Source organism: Ranitomeya variabilis, chromosome 1 (assembly GCF_051348905.1).
Source record: "Ranitomeya variabilis isolate aRanVar5 chromosome 1, aRanVar5.hap1, whole genome shotgun sequence".
Taxonomy (NCBI): Eukaryota; Metazoa; Chordata; class Amphibia; order Anura; family Dendrobatidae; genus Ranitomeya; species Ranitomeya variabilis.
The window spans coordinates 22,769,215-22,791,702 of NC_135232.1; the positions used below are offsets into that span (position 1 = coordinate 22,769,215).

At 45.2% G+C, this 22,488-nt stretch overlaps 1 protein-coding gene across 1 annotated transcript in view; it reads left to right on the forward strand.

Annotated features, from left to right (window-relative positions):
- Positions 1–22,488, forward strand: part of LOC143793424 (uncharacterized) — a 112,098-nt gene that overhangs the window by 58,781 nt on the left and 30,829 nt on the right. The window contains 1 exon segment of the mRNA XM_077280382.1: positions 3,079–3,870. Coding sequence (XP_077136497.1) covers positions 3,079–3,870 — 792 coding nt within the window.

Below are 22,488 nucleotides of genomic sequence, written 5' to 3' on the forward strand. Positions count from 1 at the left end.
GCAAAGGGAGGTAGGGTGCTCTCTCTCACGTCGAATCGGCACCGACATCATTGCGAGAGCCCATTCGTTGTTTTTTAGACCATGCTCAGAGCCAAGCTCTGGCTATCTTGGCCAGGATTGACCCGAGTCATTTTAACCCCCTTAATGCCGCGATCGATATCGATTGCAGCAGTTAGGATTGACAAGGCTATGTTTAGGTGGATTCATAACTGGATCAGTGATCATACTCAAATATTGGTAATAAATGGTTGCACATCCAATTGAAAGAGTGTTTCAAGTGGAGTACCACAAGGCTCTGTCCTGGCCCCAGTGGTGGTCAACATTTTTATAAATGATCTAAATAAATGAACTCAAGGTAAACTAATCAAATTTGCAGACGATGCAAAGCTAGGAGGGATAACTAACACTAGAGAAGACAGAGAAAGGATTCAGAAGGATCTAGATAAGATTGAACAATGGGCAGCGACTAATAGAATGGTGTTTAACAGGGAGAAATGCAAGATTCTACATCCGGGCAAGAAAAACGAAAATTACGTCTACAGAATGGGAGGAATAGAACTAAGCAACAGCACGTGTGAAAAAGACTTGGGTATTCCAATAGATCAGACTCCACATGAGTCAACAGTGTTCTAGGATGTATTAAGAGAAGCATACAGTCTAGATCACGTGAATTAATTCTCTTCCTCTACCTCCCCTCTACTCCTCCTTGGTCAGGCTTCATTTGGAGTACTATGTCCAGTTCTGGGCCCCACATTGTAAAATATACATTGAAAAACTGGAGCAAGTTCAGAGTAGAGCGACCAGCATGGTGAGCGGACTGCAAAGTATGTCCTACGAGGAACGAATAAAGAACCAGGGAATGTTTAGCTTGCAAAAAAGAAGGCTGAGAGTAGACTTAATAGCTGCCTGCAAATATCTGAAGGGCTGTCACCACGTAGAGGGATCATCCTTATTCTCATTTGAAGAAACAAAATAGGAATCTTGTGGGTGTGATACCTTTTAATGGCTAACAAAATATAGTGAATGATGTTACAAAGCAAGCTTTCGAGACTGCTTACGTCTCTTCATCAGTCTGATATGACAAGATATTTGAGGAAACCCAATTATATACAGTAAGTAGCACAGGTATGATGTGATACATGGACATTTAAATAAATACTGAGCTTAAAGAGAGAGTCCTTAATTAGGTAAGATTAGACAAGTGGTGTGAAAGTTTTATGGACCCCATATGCATGTGAGATCAAAGGTGCCTTCATTGTTTTTGGAGGAAATTGCTCAGATTTGATAGTGGGCCATAAATCCTCCTGACAAATTGAGTCCTGTGTGGACAGAATCAAAGATGGTGATGAATTTGTATTCCCAAACCCTGCGATGTTTCTGTGATCTGAAATTGCCTTTCAAAATGACAACTTTCATATTGTCTATATAGTGTCCTGGACCACAGAAATGTTTGGCCACAGGTAAATGGGTTTTTTTTTGTCTGTAATTGTATGGCGATGAGACCTCATCCTTGCTCTCAGTCTCTGTCCTGTTTCTCCAACATAGAGGGCCCCCACAGGACATACACTGCATAGAATTAAATACACCACATGGGAAGAGAACATGCGAATGTCTCGGGGATCTTATAGTCCTGTTGTGTGTTGGGGATTTGGATCTTGTGGTTGGTCTCTATATGAGTGCAGGTTTTGCATCTCCTCCCATTGCAAGGATATGTCCCTCTTGGTGAATCTGAGGGCATTGAACTTCAGATCATGAAGCTTAAATTAGGAGGTTGCCTGTAGGGGGGGGTCTTTGAATAATATTTTTAACCGGTCATCATTGTGTAGGATATGGTGAAGTTTCTTAGCCGTTTTTCTCAGTATTTCAAGCTGTGGGTTGTAGGTCACTACCAGAGGTACACAATGATTTTCCTCTTTTTTTTCTGTTTTGAAGTACTTAACTTCTAGGGATCCTTGTGGCCCTAATGATCTGATCATCAATGGAGGTGGGATGGTAAAATTGATTTTAAAAATGACATTTTAAGCTGGGTTAGGTGTTCTTCCCTGTCCTTAAGTCTGGAACAGATATGGTTATATTATTCTAATTTGCACATGGTAACACAAGAAGCAATGGGATGAAACTGAAAGGGAGAAGATAAACATTAGGTATTAGAAACAACTTTTTGACAGTGAGGGTGATCAGTGCGTGGAACGAGAGGTGGTGAGTAGGGTTGATCGACTTTTGCTTTTTTAGGATCGAGTTGGGTTTTGTGAAACCCGACCTTCTCGAAAGTCGGATCGCGTGAAATCGGCCGATTCTACTGTAAAGTCGGGTTCAATGTGGATTATTTCTCTCTCTCTCTCCCCCTCTCTCCCTCCTCTCTCCTCTCCGTGCAAAGCATATGTTGTGTTTGACTGCGGAAATCACTGCAGCCCAAACGGTAATATGGCTCTATGACGCCGCAGAAACCAGGCCGGAACCTATGTCATCACGCTGCCCACACTCCTTAATTGGCTGAAAAAATGGCGGGGAAGGCGTCATACAAAACGCGACTTTGGCGCCAAGATCGCCGACCAAGTGTCCGATCCCACGCTGGAGTCGGGTTTCACGAAACCCGACTTTGCCAAAAGTCGGTGACTTTTGAAAATGAACGATCCGTTTCGCTCAACCCTAGTGGTGAGTTCTCCTTCAATGGAAGTTTTCAAAAAGAGGCTGGACAGACATCCGTCTGAGATGGTTTAGTGACTCCTGCATTGAGTAGAGGGTTGGACACGATGACCCTGGAGTTCCCTTCCAACGCTAACATTCTATGGTGAAAATGTTTGTCACAGGTCATTGGGGAGTTAAGTAGAAAGGGGATTATCCATCTGTTTCTGTATAGCCATATGATGAGCAGGAAATTTTCTGTCTATGATATTGCTGAGGTTCACTGATCAATTATGATCTGTTTAGCCACCAATGTCTTAAGACTTAATTGAAGTTCGCTTCATGCCTTGCAATTTGTATATCAATTTTAATATCAACGTTTTCTAAAATAGTGATAGCATTTGTTGTACTACTACTAAAAAAAAAAAATAACATCAGTTTTATTCTTTGCAGATGACTATTCCACGAGCTCAGAGGGAAATGTCATACCGCAATATTCTGCTTTCAAATGTGAAGATATATCAGAAGATACATATGAAGAGCATGCCATTATCTCAGAGATACCTTCTGATTTTTACACCAAAGTTCTGTCATCTGAAGAGTCGGACGACAGAATGGGTGAAGAACATCAAAAAGATGAAGAGAAGCCGTACATATGTTCAGAATGTGGAGAATGTTTCAACGGGAATTCAGATCTTGATAGACACATGAGAATTCACACAGGGGAGAAGCCATTTATTTGTTTGGAATGTGGGAAATCTTATAGTTTTAAATCGTCTCTTATTGTACATCAGAGAAGGCACACGGGCGAAAAGCCATTTTCAAGTTCAAAATATGGGAAACATTTTGCCCAGAGACCGACTTTCACTGTGCATCGGAAAGGTCACAGAGGGGAGAAGCCATTTCCATGTCCAGAATGTGGAAAATATTTTAACTATAAATCTGATTTTGTTAAACATGAGAGAAGTCACACAGGCGAGAAGCCATATTCGTGTTCAGAATGTGGGAAATGTTATAGCGCAAAATCAACTCTTGTTGTGCATCAAAGAACTCACACTGGGGAGAAGCCGTATTCGTGTTCAGAATGCGGGAAATGTTTTACTCGGAAATCGCCTCTTGTTGTACATCAGAAAACTCACGCAAGGGAGAAGTCCCTTTCGTGTTCCGAATGGGGGAATTGTTTCACCGACAATACAACTCTTACTGTATTTCAAGGAAATCAAACAGGAGACGAGATGTATTTATGATAAGAATATTGGAAAATGTATAGAATTAAGTAGCTTGGAAAGTCAACGAAGCAATTTTCATAGACAAAACATGGTATTTGTTATTCTCACCAGTTAGAGCTCACATTTATTTTCTGTTTTATATATGTAACATAATATACATATTTTTTTGTCCTGAACCTCACTGTAGGGAAAATACTAAAGTCATTTACTCAACCTCTAAGGATGCACCACTGCCCACATTCTTTGTTGACAGGTAGCAGTGGTGATGTCATGATTACAGTGACCACTGCAGCCTATCACTCGGCTCAGTGGTAATAATGTAAACTGCAGGAGCTGCTGAGCCCAGTGATTGGTTGCAGCAGCCACATGCACTATAGTCGTGATGTCAACAAAGACAAGGGATTTGGCGGAGAGGAGTTGCTGGGTTACTTGGAGTGAGTATTCTTGATTTTATTATTTTTGCCCTTCACAAGTCTGTAGCATAAAATGAATGTACATTTTTAAATATCTGAGTTCTCACATATGAGAAAAACCTATTTCATGTACGACATGTGTAAGGGTGAATTCACGAGCAGCAGATTTTTTTGAAGACAGTACTTTGACTGTCCCATTTATCTGAATAGACTTTTCAGATCTCTATGTGATCGCCACTTAAGATACACTCACCGGCCACTTTATTAGGTACACCATGCTAGTAACGGGTTGGACCCCTTTTGCCTTCAGAACTGCCTCAATTGTTCGTGGCATAGATTCAACAAGGTGCTGGAAGCATTCCTCAGAGATTTTGGTCCATATTGACATGATGGCATCACACAGTTGCCGCAGATTTGTCGGCTGCACATTCCAAAGATGCTCCATACAAGGCAGGATGGATCCATGCTTTCATGTTGTTTACGCCAAATTCTGACCCTACCATCCGAATGTCGCAGCAGAAATCGAGACTCATCAGACCCAGCAACGTTTTTCCAATCTTCTACTGTCCAATTTCGATGAGCTTGTACAAATTGTAGCCTCAGTTTCCTGTTCTTAGCTGAAAGGAGTGGTACCCGGTGTGGTCTTCTGCTGCTGTAGCCCATCTGCCTCAAAGTTCGACGCACTGTGCGTTCAGAGATGCTCTTAGGCCTACCTTGGTTGTAACGGGTGGCGATTTGAGTCACTGTTGCCTTTCTATCAGCTCGAACCAGTCTGCCCATTCTCCTCTGACCTCTGGCATCAACAAGGCATTTCCGCCCACAGAACTGCCGCTCACTGGATTTTTTTTCTTTTTCGGACCATTCTCTGTAAACCCTAGAGATGGTTGTGCGTGAAAATCCCAGTAGATCAGCAGTTTCTGAAATACTCAGACCAGCCCTTCTGGCACCAACAACCATGCCACGTTCAAAGGCACTCAAATCACCTTTCTTCCCCATACTGATGCTCGGTTTGAACTGCAGGAGATTGTCTTGACCATGTCTACATGCCTAAATGCACTGAGTTGCCGCCATGTGATTGGCTGATTAGAAATTAAGTGTTAACAAGAAGTTGGACAGGTGTACCTAATAAAGTGGCCAGTGAGTGTAGTTGTCGCAGTTACAGTGGGGCAAAAAAGTATTTAGTCAGTCAGCAATAGTGCAAGTTCCACCACTTAAAAAGATGAGAGGCGTCTGTAATTTACATCATAGGTAGACCTCAACTATGGGAGACAAACTAAGAAAAAAAATTCCAGAAAATCACATTGTCTGTTTTTTTATCATTTTATTTGCATATTATGGTGGAAAATAAGTATTTGGTCAGAAACAAACAATCAAGATTTCTGGCTCTCACAGACCTGTAACTTCTTCTTTAAGAGTCTCCTCTTTCCTCCACTCATTACCTGTAGTAATGGCACCTGTTTAAACTTGTTATCAATATAAAAAGACACCTGTGCACACCCTCAAACAGTCTGACTCCAAACTCCACTATGGTGAAGACCAAAGAGCTGTCAAAGGACACAGAAACAAAATTGTAGCCCTGCACCAGGCTGGGAAGACTGAATCTGCAATAGCCAACCAGCTTGGAGTGAAGAAATCAACAGTGGGAGCAATAATTAGAAAATGGAAGACATTCAAGACCACTGATAATCTCCCTCGATCTGGGGCTCCACGCAAAATCCCACCCCGTGGGGTCAGAATGATCACAAGAACGGTGAGCAAAAATCCCAGAACCTCGCGGGGGGACCTAGTGAATGAACTGCAGAGAGCTGGGACCAATGTAACAAGGCCTACCATAAGTAACACACTACGCCACCATGGACTCAGATCCTGCAGTGCCAGACGTGTCCCACTGCTTAAGCCAGTACATGTCCGGGCCCGTCTGAAGTTTGCTAGAGAGCATTTGGATGATCCAGAGGAGTTTTGGGAGAATGTCCTATGGTCTGATGAAACCAAACTGGAACTGTTTGGTAGAAACACAACTTGTCGTGTTTGGAGGAAAAAGAATACTGAGTTGCATCCATCAAACACCATACCTACTGTAAAGCATGGTGGTGGAAACATCATGCTTTGGGGCTGTTTCTCTGCAAAGGGGCCAGGACGACTGATCCGGGTACATGAAAGAATGAATGGGGCCATGTATCGTGAGATTTTTAGTGCAAACCTCCTTCCATCAGCAAGGGCATTGAAGATGAAACGTGACTGGGTCTTTCAACATGACAATGATCCAAAGCACACCGCCAGGGCAACGAAGGAGTGGCTTCGTAAGAAGCATTTCAAGGTCCTGGAGTGGCCTAGCCAGTCTCCAGATCTCAACCCTATAGAAAACCTTTGGAGGGAGTTGAAAGTCCGTGTTGCCAAGCGAAAAGCCAAAAACATCACTGCTCTAGAGGAGATCTGCATGGAGGAATGGGCCAACATACCAACAACAGTGTGTGGCAACCTTGTGAAGACTTACAGAAAACGTTTGACCTCTGTCATTGCCAACAAAGGATATTTTACAAAGTATTGAGATGAAATTTTGTTTCTGACCAAATACTTATTTTCCACCATAATATGCAAATAAAATGATAAAAAACCAGACAATGTGATTTTCTGGAATTTTTTTTCTCAGTTTGTCTCCCATAGTTGAGGTCTACCTATGATGTAAATTACAGACGCCTCTCATCTTTTTAAGTGGTGGAACTTGCACTATTGCTGACTGACTAAATACTTTTTTGCCCCACTGTATTTATTTATTTTTTTAATCTAATTGTTTAATTGTTCAGAGAAGCAGAAGAGAGGCTCGTCTGCATGTGACTGAAAAGTATGCAAGTGACATACGCGGGCTCGAGCGGCTAACCGAGCGGAGCCTTTGAAATGTTCTTATTGCACACTGTCAGGATTCAGCAATCTACAGAAATTTACCGAAAACTACTTTAACGAACCTACACAAGGAAGTAACCAATATCTTTTTTTTTTAAATTATATATTGTATAGTTTATATATTAGAGTAGCAGACGTTATTGGAATATCAACGTTGAATATGAAATTAATAATAATAAAGTCCTAATAAAATATAAAGCCTAATCGGCTAGGAATTACGTTTTCTTTATAAAAGTAACAATCACTGATCAAAACTAAATTCCCTCAGCAACACTCGGGCTCAGACATAGTCGAAGAAAGAAGCAGTACTTTTGCCATTTGCAGTTTATTAAAAGTTACAGCTGTTGTTGAGATATTTAATCTATTTCTTTTGTTTACAGCTCGTTGCCGAGGAGACCGACCGTCGCTGTTGTCTAGTTTGTAAATACTGATTGGGAGGTAACACATTGTGCGCTTCAGGAATTCCGGACAGCTTCAGAGCAGCGATTTGCAAGCTAAAAAAAGAGTTTAAAAGCACAGCGCATATTTGGTCAGAAGAGGTGGTCGGTCTCCTAGGCAACGAACTGTAAACAAAAGGCGTTTTCAGTAAACAGTAAATTTAAATAAACAGTAAATTGCTTGATATTATTTTTAAGCACTATCCAACAGCACTAATCTAGGACAATGGGAATAAACTTTTACGTTTTAGTCTGTCTTGACCAATCCCAGTGTAAATTTCACTCCCAACATCCCATTTTTTAATCCCACCCCCACCCAAAAAAAAACTGCACACTCAATTTAATCCACTGTTATTAAAAAAAAGTGTCATATATACTTAATATAGACTCTTAAGTTTTGACGCTATAAATGGGAACAGTCCCCACCAGGCCAAGGTCACCCAAAAATTCAGCTGTAGAACCAGCCTAAATATCTGTATCAAAATCAAGACCAGACAGTCCAGTAATCTAACTTTTCTCAGTTCTCCTTTCCCTCGTGTTCCTCAGAATCTGGTCCAGTCCATCATTTGTCCTCCATGCACACAGTAGCACATTGTATCTGGACGTATTCAGATATGGACTGCAGACCGGTTCCTCCTGCTCTACAGAACAACCATCTATATTCTAGAAGGTGGCTGGACCATACTAGAGCATTTTACTTCTTGTGCCTCCGCTATTTCCTTATAGATTGTAAGCTCTTGCGAGCAGGACCCTCCACTCCTCTTTTTTTGAACTGAATTACGTGTTACTCTGTCCTGTTTAGATATTGTTTGTACCTGTACCCTCTGAATTGTAATGTTGCTGCGAAATATGTTGGGGAAAAAAACATGTCTTGTATAAGTTAAGCCATCTGGATCTCGTGCTTTCTTCAGAGCTTTGAACTTTGGACACCATTCTAATCTCCACTTCCCTGATCATTTCTGAGCTGTCTCCTAACTTTCAGAGATAGTTTTAACCAGAGAAACCATTATCAAATCCATCCTTTTCTTCCAACATTTCCCATCACGCTGCCATATAAAGACCCCCAGCAATGGAAACTGGCTGTAAAATCCAGAAAGGACGGTTATCGGCCACGTCCTCTAGGTGTGATGCTTTGAGTCTTCATTCCATGCGGGGGATGTCTCTGTAAAGGCCCTCCTACCATACAGACTAAGATCAGCGAAACCCGCCAATATTGGAAAGGTCGGCGGCTACCTGTCTAATGTTGAATTTCAGCGGCTGATCTTTTTGTTTTCCGGGAGATAAGCCGCCATCAGAGGAGAGCGGCAGACGTTCTTCTCATGAAGAACACGAGTGCCCGGTTGTGCCGACTGGTCCTGTGTACGGGGGTGCTGGAAAGAAAGCTGCTGGCTGAACATCATTTGTCTCACAGCTATCTAATGTGTATGGAGAGCCTTAAAGGGAATGTCATCAAAATGTGTTATTCCCAGCAAACGAAGAAATGTAAAATATTAATGCTTTAATTGAAAAAATATATCGACATCTTTTTTATTGGTATTAAATATGAAAAATAATGTAACATTTTTATATTTTCCACTTTTTAACACTGCGGGGGCAAGCTACTGAAATTTGCAGTAAAAACCTAGTATACTGCTAGTTCGCTTTACGACGGCAGTAAAAGTGGGTGGGGTCTGCTCATGTGTGTGTGATGTCACTCATCTTTTCTTCTGGGTGTTTCCAAAAGGATAAGAAAGGCTGAAGTTTAGGATCACAGTGCGGAGCTATCACTGGTGACTGCAAAGTGATACTGACAAGTAGACATCGAGGACGACCGGCAGCACCGATTCTGTTAGTGTATCACACGTTGACGTTAATAATGCAGAGTTTATCAAGTACTGGGATTATATACGCGGAGTGTATCATGTGTTGGGATTAGCTGTGTCATACATGATGGGATTAGATATGTGGCTCTGCCATGTTGGCGTAAAGCAGGGGTGGGGAACCTCAGTCCCCAGGGCCATTTACGGCCCTCGATGATCTTTTATGAGGCCCCCGAGCTGATTCTCAGGGACCTCATTCTTGGGCAGGGAGCTGTATTTTGATTACAACCAGCTCATTAATTTCTTCTTGCTCTGTTAGCACACACACACAGTGTTCACTACTGAACTCTGAAGGGCATGCAATGAAAGATTACGTCCTGACACCAGTGCCAGAGTCAGGATGTGCTTTGTGGGCCCCAGAAGGATGGTATAATTATCCAAATGGCCCTTGGCAAAAAAAAAAGATTCCTCACCCCTGGCGTAAAGCATCCTTCACATGTCTGACTCCGGGATGTATGAGTGAGGCATTATGCTGACACAGCAGCACTCAGTTATTGCTCACGGCACAGAGGCTTGATGATTTCTCTGCGGTGCTCTGAACACTGCAGTTACTGCGTCGGTGAGCGGTGGTTGGCAGCCTTACATTGCACTACTAATCCCAGGCTGCTGAGCTGTTCTCACGGCTGGAAGAAGTCTTCAACATATGCAGTGTTACGAGAATAGTTCGGTAAGCTGACCGTAGTACAAAGTCAGGTGGAGGACCCCCGCTCGCTGCTCACCGCCCATCATATCATCATCTCATGTCACCGCTGAACACTGTGAGCGGAGACGAGGGAAATTGTAGCTGACAGCGCAGCTCTGGACTACAACAAAATGGCACAGGGCTCCCTCCACAGCCCAGGGGTTGTGCATAGGTCACAGCTGAGGCAGCCACGGTGTGAGAAATGTAGTCGGACACTGGCCGCAGTTTCCTACACTCCGGGGTTGCTATATTTGAGGTGTGAAAGTGTCGTGCTCAGACACACCATCAAATGAACCCCTTCGCCACCTTGGGATTTTCATTTTTTTTTATTTATTTTTTTTCCGCTCCTCTTCTTTCCAGAGCCTTAACTTTTTTTTTTCTGTTATAATGGCCTTGTGATTACTTGTTTTTTGCAGGATGAGTTGTACTTTTGAACAACACCATTGATTTTTTTCATATAAATGTACTGGAAAATGGAAAAAAATTTAAACTGCTTTTTAATTGCAAAAAAAAAAAAGTGCAATTCCATAATTTTTTTTATGTCTTTCTTTTTATCATGTTCAGCAAATGCTAAAACTGACTTGCCATTATGATTTTCCAGGTCATTGCAAGTTCGTAGATGCCAAACATGTAAATGTTCTAATTATAAGTGTTAAAAAAAATCCTAAATTTGTAAAAAAAAAAAAAAAAGCATTTTCTGAGACCCATAGTGTCTCCATTTGTCGGTCATTTGACAGGGGAGCCGACGGGCGGGGTTAGTGACACGCTTCCGGCTCGCGACTGCTAAATGCCATGCAGAGATTGAAAGCGGCATTTAACATGTTAAGAGCCACGGATGCATCACAATATCAAAATCCACACCAGGGCTGTGGAGGTGGAGTCGGAGTTAGTTTTGGTTGGAGTCAGAGTCGGTAGAAATGTACCGACTCCAGCTTTTTAAAAAAAGTATTAATATTTCATAATTGTACTTTCATATGAATTTTATAAATGTTACTCAAATATATATGTTCTATCAAACTATGAACAACAGTGATAAGCAGTTCTGCTGGAGATAGAGACATTTCTTACTTCTTGTGTGTTACTGTTCTCCACTGCCCTTATCTAATCTTATACTTGGTTAACCTCATGGTGCCCCAACCCCCCTACTTACAATGTATGAAACTGAAAGTGAAAATGTGTTGCAAATTCTTAGTAAAGCTCCTCCTCTAGACTAGATGTTTACTAGGTGTGTGTCTTCCAAGCATTTCACAGCTGCTACTCAGAAGAGAAAGACTGTAAGAAGTATTATCCTTTCAACAAACTTTGCATCAGTTAACTGTGAGTACATGAGGAATAACAGTATTACTGACCACTATATCAGTTGTACGACCTGGCAATAATTTTGTACAATTGTTTTTAGGAAAAACAATTGTCATTTGGATTGTGAATGCAGAATTAAAAACCTGAGAATGTCAAAGAAGCGTCACATTAAATCAGCTGTATTTGAACATTTCACCATCACTCAAGATAGAAAACATTATGTCTGTCAGTGTATGACAAATGATCCAGACGAAAGCAAATGCTGTGAAGCCAAGATCAGTGCATATTCAGGCAAAGATAAAAATGCTCCTATCAGAGCTTCTAATCTAAAGAGACATTTACAGCGCTTTCATCCAGAAGTACTGAAAGCAGTGGATGAGAAAGACTGCATCCAAACCAATGAATCAGTGCCCAGCTCTTCCAGCCAAACAAAGGAGCAGAGAACTTTGCAGCCATCAGTTGCAAGATATTTTGTCAGTGACAAAGTTACTGTGTCAATGACAGTAGATACATTTAAAAAAACAGATCGTAGAGCTTGTTGTAAAGGATAGTGTGCCTATTTCATTATTTTCACGACCAGCCTTTATGTGTCTGAATGAGGAAATGGCCCGCAAGCTTGGTGTTTCTCTGGAGAGAGAGAGTATTAGAAAATTAGTAATCAAATAAGCTTTTAAACAAAAGGAAGAACTCAAAAAAAAATCAAGGGACGCTTTCTGTTTCTTAAAATGGATGCCTGCACGTCACAGAGTGAACTATTTTGCCATCAATGTCCGATTTGTTTGTGACAAAAATGAAATAGTTACGAAGACATTGGCAGTAAAAGACCCCAAAGCTCATCACACCAGTGAGTTTCTCCAGGTCTTGGTGGAAAAGGTTCTGCAAGACTATGAACTTAAAAAAGAGCAAGTTCTTTCTGTCGTAACTGACAATGCTTCAAATGTGATAAGTACTATTAAGCTAATGAATGAGAGTAATGATGGTGACCAGCAGCTAGAAGAACATTCTGGGTCCACAGACACAGAAATGTTTGAAATAGAGAAACACAGTATTGTAACTGAGGAGCAAACTGAAGTTGCTTCAGATGAACAGCAACATGATAGTTTAGATCAGAGGTGTCAAACTGCATTCCTCGAGGGCTGCAAACAGGTCATGTTTTCAGGATTTCCTTGTATTGCACAGGTGATAATTTAATCACCTGCACAGAATGATTCAAGCACCTTGTGCAATGCTAAGGAAATCCTGAAAACATGACCTGTTTGCAGCCCTCGAGGAATGCAGTTTGACACCTGTGGTTTAGATGATCTTGTTGAAACTGTGTCAATACGTTCTTTCATTCATCACATGCGCTGTGTTGTGCATATGCTACAGCTGGCTATAAGAGACAGTCTGCAAGAAGGACATGCTTCTGCACTGATTGGCGAGGTGAGAAAATTGGCTACTGTTGCCAGAACCCCTAAAGTTGACTCAATTTTGAAGAAACGTGCTGGAAAAGAGGCAATTATTGATCAAGCCACACGATGGGGCAGTACTTAATGATTCAGCGCTAGGTTGAACTGAAAACCTTTCTTGTAGACATGGCTAACCCTCAACTGACGCTAAATTAAAGTCAGTGGAATCAGGTGACTGAGCTGGAAAAATTGATAGCGCACCCATTTACAGTGACTAAAAAATTACAAGCAGAGGACTTAACTCCAGGTATTTTCTTAAAGGAGTGGAAGAACCTGATGTTTCGCCTGTCCCAAAGAGGAGGGTTAATTGCAAGTGGCATTGCTACATCAATGAAAGGAGAGAGGAGCTACTATTACAAAATTACATTCTTTTGGCAGCTGTTTATGTAGACCCAATGCATCGGATTCTTCTAGATGATCAACAGCTAACTAAAGGAAAAGAAGCTCTGTTTGAAATAGCAGTAAGGATGAAAGGGTTGCAGAACAGTCAGGAGAAACAAGAAGAATTTGGTCGCCCTGCCACACCTTCACCCTCATCAACTGATGAAGAATTTAATTTAAAAAAATATTTGGATCACAAGGACCGTGCAAAGCGTTCCCGCATAGAAGAGTCATCCCCATCAAAGAACACAGCCAGTATATTTCAGCAGAATTTTTCATGATGATTCATGATTCATGGTGATCCTCGGCTCTCCCCTCTCTTTCAAGCCACATATCCAAGCCCTTGCCTCCTCCTGCCATCTCAAACTCAAAAATATTTCCCGGATCTATGCATTCCTTGACCGCAACACCACAAAAACACTAGTGCATGCCCTTATCATCTCCCGCCTTGACTACTGCAACCTCCTACTCTCTGGCCTCCCCTCTAGCACGCTGGCACCACTGCAATCCATCCTAAACTCTGCTGCCCAACTAATCCACCAGTCTCCCCATTATTCCCCAGCCTCTCTTCTCTGCCAGGCCCTTCATTGGCTTCCTATTGCCCAGAGGCTACAGTTCAAAACACTAACAATTACATACAAAGCCATTCACAACCTGTCTCCTCCATACATCTGTGACATGGTCTCCCACTACCTACCTACACCTACCTACATTCAACCTTCGATCCTCTCCTGATCTCCTTCTCTACTCCTCTCTCATCTCTACCTCCTACAGCAGCATACAAGACTTCTCCCATGCTTCCCCTATACTCTGGAACTCCCTACCCCAACACATCAGGCTCTCGCCTCCCATGGAAACCTTCAAAAGGAACCTGAAGACCCACCTCCTCTGACAAGCCTACAACCTGCGGCGATCCTCTGTCTGCTGAAGCACCGCATTACCAACTCCACCCTTTCCTAGTGTATCCTCACCCATCCCCTGTAGACTGAGCCCTCGTGGGCAGGGTCCTTTCTCCTCCTGTACTTGTCTGTGCCTTATTTTACTCATGTTTATTGTGCTTGTCTATATTTGCCCCATTCACATGTAAAGCGCCATGGAATAAATGGTGCTATAAAAATGTATAATAATAATAATTTTAGTAGGTTTCCTGTCCTTTCGGGTAGATCCTTCTCTCAGGTGTGCTGTCAGGGGTGAAGAGAAAAAACATCATTTTAGGGTCAGGGTTTTTTGGGAGAGTTCACTAATTGGCTCAAAAGGGGGTTTTAGTAAGTACACTCAATACCAGATTTAAATCCCAAGGGGGCAGTGTAGGAGCAGAGAAGAGGCGGAACCTGGAGACCCCACTTTATAACATCTTATATCCTATGTGTAACAACTCTGCTGGCATCACGGCATGGCCTCGCATTTCTCACACTATCTTACCCACTGCTCCAGGTCATGATGTGGTTTCTGTTTCTTGCCAGCTCCATGTTCTGTGTCTCTGCTCTCTGCATGCTTCATGGTTCTGTGTATAGAGGGGCGGCGCCTGAACTCTCTGGTTCTTATAGGAATCAGGTGCATCTGTCCAATCTGTTCCTGACCAATTGTCAAGAGGCCTCCAGTATATAGTGCAGCTCCACCCAGTGTTCGGGGCCTGTGCAATGTGTTTGCTCAGTTAGGCTACGTTCACATTAGCGTTAAGCTAATGTGCGTCGGGTTTGCGTCGGCGACGCATGCGTCATGCGCCCCTATACTTAACATGGGGGACGCATGCGTTTTTTTGTTGCGTTGTGTGACACATGCTTCTTTTTTGCCGCAAGCGTCGGACCAAGAAAACGCAACAAGTTGCATTTTTCTTGCGTCCGATTTTCGGCAAAAACCGACGCATGCGTCGCAAAACGCAGCGTTTTTGCGTGCGTTTTGACGCGTTTTTGCGTGCGTTGTGCGTTGCGTCGCCGACGCAACGGCGCACAACGCTAGTGTGAACGTAGCCTTAGTGTCTAGCTGCTGAGTTTGCCAGGCCTTGCTCTATGTTATTCCCTCCCTGGAGGCTCTACTCTGTATCCTTGCCTTTATCTTGTTGTCCGCCCTCCAGGAGGCAGAATATCCTGGTCCCTGTGTCTTTGTCCTTGTGTCTTGTTCCATTGCCTTGTCTGTACTTAGTCTTATCTCCGTCTCCTCGTCTGTGGCTTCCTTCCCTGCTGTGTCTTTCCTTGTGTTCTCAGTCTGCTTATGTTCTGCAGCTCCTCTCCGCATTCCTTGCAGTTTCGCTCCATTCATCTCTGCTCCGCTCCCGTTGCTGTAGAATCTTTCTGCAGCTCCTCTCCGCATTCCTTGCGGTTCCGCTCCATTCATCTCTGCTCCGCTCCCGTTGCTGTAGAATCTTTCTGCAGCTCCTCTCCGCATTCCTTGCGGTTCTGCTCCGTTCTTCTCTGCTCCGCTCCCGTTGCTGTAAGAATCTTTCTGCAGCTCCTCTCCGCATTCCTTGCGGTTCCGCTCCATTCATCTCTGCTCCGCTCTCGTTGCTGTAGAATCTTTCTGCAGCTCCTCTCCGCATTCCTTGCGGTTCTGCTCCGTTCTTCTCTGCTCCGCTCCCGTTGCTGTAAGAATCCTTCTGCAGCTCCTCTCCGCATTCCTTGCGGTTCTGCTCCGTTCTTCTCTGCCCTGCTTTGCTTTTATTGCTGCGCTATCTCTTGCTGCTCTACCGCTCCTATCCGCAGCCTTGCGGTTCTCTTTCAGTGTGACCAGGTCCCTACCTGTTCCTTCCATATTTCATATCTGTTCCTGCAACTCCTGTGTGAACAGGTCCCTACTTGTTCCTCCATACTACATTTCCGTACCTGCACCTCTAGTGTGAACAGGTCCCTACCTGTTTCTTCATAAACCACATCAACCAGTCCTGTGTTCTCTGCCGTGCCTGCCAATCCAGTGTTCCTGCCAATCCCGTGTTCCTGCCAGTCCTACCGTTCCTGCCGTCCTAGCCAGTCCTGTGTTTCCTGCCGTCCTAGCCAGTCCTGTGTTTCCTGCCGTCTCTGCCAGCCCTGTGTTCCCTGCCGTGTCTCTGCCAGCCCTGTGTTCTCTGCCGTGTCTCTGCCAGCCCTGTGTTCTCTGCCGTGTCTCTGCCAGCCCTGTGATTTCTGCTGTGTCTCTACCAGACCTGTCTCAGTCGTGCCAGCCTACTCATCTGAGTTCAGCCGTGCTCTTCTGCCAGTCCTGCCTGATGCCCGCACCAATCCTGGTATTCCTGTCTCCCAAGTGGGATCAGCAGCCACAGCCAGACACCGCCCTGGAGTAGCACCTGGCAGCTGCCTGCGGCATAAGCCTGACCTCACCATCAGGGGCTCCAGTGAAAACCCAGGCAGCTATCATAGTCACGCCCCTTCCAGGGTAGTCTGGTTTGTGGCACAGTGGGGCCACATAAACCCCCGAGCTCACGCCCACCAGTCAGGGCGTGAGCGTGACAGTTTGCACAGGCCATGGCCTCCGCTGTATCCCATGTCTTACCGCTCGCAGAGCATGATGAACTTTCTCTCTGCCCGTATGAGCAACCTGAAAAATTTGTTCCACCAAGGGTGGTTCAGATTGAAGAGACCTCTGACCCAATTATTGTCTCTAATGCTCTCTTCAAGCAACTTCAGGCCTATGAGGAGGAGCACTACCCAGCTGACCCACCTAGGTTCTATGGGAATCCTGAAGAATGTCAGGGGTTCCTGAAACAGTGCTTACGCTACATCCTGCAGAATGCAGCTTGTTTTCCCTCTGACTGGGACAAGGTGGGTTACATCATGTCCTACCTGGCCGAAGATGCTCTAATATGGATAACTCCCCTCTGGGAAGCAGTCGATCCTATTGTCATGAATCTAGGGGCCTTCCTGGTGGCCTTCCGTAAAGTCTTTGACAAGCCTTGTCCTGCTGCTCCTGTGAAGTCTTCCCCATCTAGATCCGAGAGGCGCTCCAGACGGGCGAAACCCGTGAAGAAACCCCCACATCAAGCCATGACCGTCTGTGACCCTCCTGTTCCTCTACCCGTTAAAGCAGCTACCTGTGTGAAGCCTAAGAAGGTTGATGAGAGTGGGCTGGCAAAGCAGCAGTCTGAAATCAGCCATAAGAAGGGCATACAATGTCGCTGCTGTTGTGAGGAACACCTGGATGGCCTCTGTCCAGGGGATCTTAAGCTCCAAAACCTCGGGCCAGTTGGAGAGGCTGCCCCTGGCGAGAGTACTTCCTCTCCATCTAAGTTAATGACTGTTTCTCTGCCTTCTGGGAGCTTTGGTGTGTCTAAGCCGCCTGTCATACGGAGTCGGTGTATGGTCTCCGTTCTTCAGCTCCAGAACCCAGTGTGGGCGTTGCCTGATAATGGCCGAACCCTGCTAAAGAGCAGTCTAGTCATGCAGGGACAACTACAGCTCCAAGTTGGAGCCTTATACACGAAGAAGTTTGTCTTTCCGTATGCTGTCTGTTATGCCCATGGGTCATTCTGAGCCTAGGACTCTACCACCCGCTCTGGTCAAGAGTTCCAGTAAAGTGCTTTGTTTGAACTTACCCAGTCTTGAGAACTGTCTGGTTCCCATGCGTCAAAGACACTCAGCAGTGTCATCTTCTTCAGCTGGTCTGCTAGTCGACGAGTCAAGGTGTGCTGACGTCACCGAAGATGGGGAAACGGTGACGATGTCTCCACACATCTCCAGCGACTATACCAGTAAACACTTAGTCGTCGAGTCAAGGTGTGCTGACGTCACCGAAGATGGGGAAACGGTGACTATGTCTCCACACATCTCCAGCGACTATACCAGTAAACACTTAGTCGTCGAGTCAAGGTGTGCTGACGTCACCGAAGATGGGGAAACGGTGACGATGTCTCCACACATCTCCAGCGACTATACCAGTAAACACTTAGTCGTCGAGTCAAGGTGTGCTAATGTCACCGAACATGGGGAGGCGGTGACTATCTCTCCACACATCTCCAACGACTATACCTGTAACCCGTTCCTAGGAACATCTCCGCCGCTTGGATTTCTTCTGGATAACAGGCACAAGATGGTTCCTATGTTTATACCTTCTGCGTCCTTATGGCCGGCTGGTGAAGATTTCAAAACTGAAGTTTGTTCTCCTCAACTTTTCTCTGACCCGGTGGAGCTGTTGTTCTCCACACTCATTTCTAGTGATTTTTCCTGTGTTCAGTACTCTAGAACTTCTCTGCTATCTGAAAGTTTGTCTCTGGATATCGGGCAGAAGGTGTATCCTGTGAGTATTCTTTCGGCTTCCATGTGGCCGGCTGGTGAAGATAACAAGTCGGTAGCTTCCAAGTCCCTGCTTCTTGTCTACCCTGAGGAATTGGTCCAGTCCATTGAGAAAGCTAACCCTATTGGGTACAATGAGACTTTGCTATCCGAGATTTCTGATGAAGCTAACCCTGCAGAGCACAAAGAGACTTTGTTTTTTGAGATACCTGGTGACCCTCCTGCCGCCTTCTACCCTGAAGATATCATGTTGGCCTGGACTATGTATGCTCCCATCCTTCTTCTACAAGTTATTCTGGCGGGCTTGAAGAAGAGGGGCCGTAAAGGGGGGGGTACTGTAACAACTCTGCTGGCATCACGGCATGGCCTCGCATTTCTCACACTATCTTACCCACTGCTCCAGGTCATGATGTGGTTTCTGTTTCTTGCCAGCTCCATGTTCTGTGTCTCTGCTCTCTGCATGCTTCATGGTTCTGTGTATAGAGGGGCGGCGCCTGAACTCTCTGGTTCTTATAGGAATCAGGTGCATCTGTCCAATCTGTTCCTGATCAATTGTCAAGAGGCCTCCAGTATATAGTGCAGCTCCACCCAGTGTTCGGGGCCTGTGCAATGTGTTTGCTCAGTTAGTGTCTAGCTGCTGAGTTTGCCAGGCCTTGCTCTATGTTATTCCCTCCCTGGAGGCTCTACTCTGTATCCTTGCCTTTATCTTGTTGTCCGCCCTCCAGGAGACAGAATATCCTGGGCCCTGTGTCTTTGTCCTTGTGTCTTGTTCCATTGCCTTGTCTGTACTTAGTCTTATCTCCGTCTCCTCGTCTGTGGCTTCCTTCCCTGCTGTGTCTTTCCTTGTGTTCTCAGTCTGCTTATGTTCTGCAGCTCCTCTCCGCATTCTTTGCGGTTCAGCTCCATTCATCTCTTCTCCGCTCCCGTTGCTGTAGAATCTTTCTGCAGCTCCTCTCCGCATTCCTTGCGGTTCCGCTCCATTCATCTCTGCTCCGCTCCTGTTGCTGTAGAATCTTTCTGCAGCTCCTCTCCGCATTCCTTGCGGTTCTGCTCCGTTCTTCTCTGCTCCGCTCCCGTTGCTGTAAGAATCTTTCTGCAGCTCCTCTCCGCATTCCTTGCGGTTCCGCTCCATTCATCTCTGCTCCGCTCTCGTTGCTGTAGAATCTTTCTGCAGCTCCTCTCCGCATTCCTTGCGGTTCTGCTCCGTTCTTCTCTGCTCCGCTCCCGTTGCTGTAAGAATCCTTCTGCAGCTCCTCTCCGCATTCCTTCCGGTTCTGCTCCGTTCTTCTCTGCCCTGCTTTGCTTTTATTTCTGCGCTATCTCTTGCTGCTCTACCGCTCCTATCCGCAGCCTTGCGGTTCTCTTCCAGTGTGACCAGGTCCCTACCTGTTCCTTCCATATTTCATATCTGTTCCTGCACCTCCTGTGTGAACAGGTCCCTACCTGTTCCTCCATACTACATTTCCGTACCTGCACCTCTAGTGTGAACAGGTCCCTACCTGTTTCTTCATAAACCACATCAACCAGTCCTGTGTTCTCTGCCGTGCCTGCCAATCCAGTGTTCCTGCCAATCCCGTGTTCCTGCCAGTCCTACCATTCCTGCCGTCCTAGCCAGTCCTGTGTTTCCTGCCGTCCTAGCCAGTCCTGTGTTTCCTGCCGTCTGTGGCAGCCCTGTGTTCTCTGCCGTGTCTCTGCCAGCCCTGTGTTCTCTGCCGTGTCTCTGCCAGCCCTGTGTTCTCTGCCGTGTCTCTGCCAGCCCTGTGTTCTCTGCCGTGTCTCTGCCAGCCCTGTGTTCTCTGCCGTGTCTCTGCCAGCCCTGTGATTTCTGCTGTGTCTCTGCCAGACCTGTCTCAGTCGTGCCAGCCTACTCGTCTGAGTTCAGCCGTGCTCTTCTGCCAGTCCTGCCTGATGCCCGCACCAATCCTGGTATTCCTGTCTCCCAAGTGGGATCAGCAGCCACAGCCAGACACCACCCTGGAGTAGCACCTGGCAGCTGCCTGCTGCATAAGCCTGACCTCACCATCAGGGGCTCCAGTGAAAACCGAGGCAGCTGTCATAGTCACGCCCCTTCCAGGGTAGTCTGGTTTGTGGCACAGTGGGGCCACATAAACCCCCGAGCTCACACCCACCAGTCAGGGCGTGAGCGTGACACTATGGATGGTTTTGTGTTGAAAAAGAGCAATAAGGGCAGAGACCTGAACTTCAACATGTAAACCTCTAACCCATTTTTGAACTCTCATTGGAGGAAATTCAAAATGAACGGGTAGAGATCTGTTTTGCTACCTCAATCAGAGCTTCTTTTCCTTTAGTAAGCTGTTGATCAAACAGCAATATGCGGTGACTCGGGTCCACATAGACAGCTGCCAGAAGAATTTTATTTTCAAAAGCAGTGTCTCTCTCCGTTTCATTGAAGCAGCAATGCCATCTGCGATTAAACCTCCTCTTTGGAACAGGCAAAACAACAAGTTCTTCCACTCCTTGATAAAAATGCCAGGAGTGAAATCCTCAGCATGTAACTTTTTAGTCACTGTAAATGGGTGATGAAGCAATTCCTGCAATTCAGCCTCCATTGACCTTCATGTAGTGTTAAGGTACCGTCACATTAAGCGACGCTGCAGCGATAGCGACAGCGATGCCGATCGCTGCAGCGTCGCTGTTTGGTCGCTGGAGAGCTGTCACACAGACCGCTCTCCAGCGACCAACGATGCCGAGGTCCCCGGGTAACCAGGGTAAGCATCGGGTTGCTAAGCGCAGGGCCGCGCTTAGTTACCCGATGTTTACCCTGGTTACCAGCGTAAAAGTTAAAAAAACAAACAGCACATACTCACCAGCGCGTCCCCTGCCGTCTGCTTCCTGACACTGACTGAGCTCCGGCCCTAACAGCAGAGCGGTGACGTCACCGCTGTGCTTTCACTTTCAGTTTAGGGCCGGCGCTCAGTCAGTGTCAGGAAGCAGAGGCTGGGGGACGCGCTGGTGAGTATGTGCTGTTTGTTTTTTTAACTTTTACGCTGGTAACCAGGGTAAACATCGGGTTACTAAGCGCGGCCCTGCGCTTAGTAACCCGATGTTTACCCTGGTTACCAGTGTAAAATATCGCTGGTATCCTTGCTTTTGCTGTCAAACACGGCGATACACGGCGACCTAGCGACCAAATAAAGTGCAGACCTTCTAGCAGCGACCAGCAATTTCACAGCGGGATCCAGATCGCTGCTGCGTGTCAAATACAGCGATATCGCTATCCAGGTCGCTGCAACGTCACGGATCGCTGTCGATATCGCCTAGTGTGACGGTACCTTTACCTGAGGGTTAGCCATATCTACAAGGAAGGGTTTCAGCTCAAGAAATCTCTTAATCATGAAATAGGTGCTGCACCACCGAGTGGCTTGATCCACAATTGCTCCTTTTCCAGCATGTCTCTTCAAGATGGAATCAATTTTAGGGGTTCTGGCAGCAATATCCAATTTCTTCTCTTTGCTAATCAGAGTTCCAGGATGTCCCTCTTGCAGACTATCTCTTATTGCCAGCTGCAGCGTGTGCACAACACAGTGCATGTGATGAATAGGAAAGAGGTGTGAACAGCTTCAACAAGATCATGTAATTGTAGAGAATTATTTTGCTGTTCTTCTGTAGTAATATCTGTTTGTTCCTCCGTTATGGGAACAGGACTGTGGCCTTCCCTCTCCAACATACTGAATGTGAAATGTTCTTCTAGCTGCTGTTCACCTTCATTATTCTCATTCATCAGTTTAATTGTACTTATCACGTTTGCAGCATTATCAGTTACACTAGCAAGAACCTGTTTTTTTTAGTTCATAATCTTGCAGAACTTTTTCCTCTAAGGTCTGGAGAAACTGGTTGCTGTGATGAACTATAGTATCTTTTGTTGCAAGCGTCTTAGTAACAATCTTTTTGTTGTCACAAACATATCGAACATTGATAGCAAAATAGTTCACTCTGTGACGTGTGCAGGCATCCATTTGGGCTTCTTCAATCAC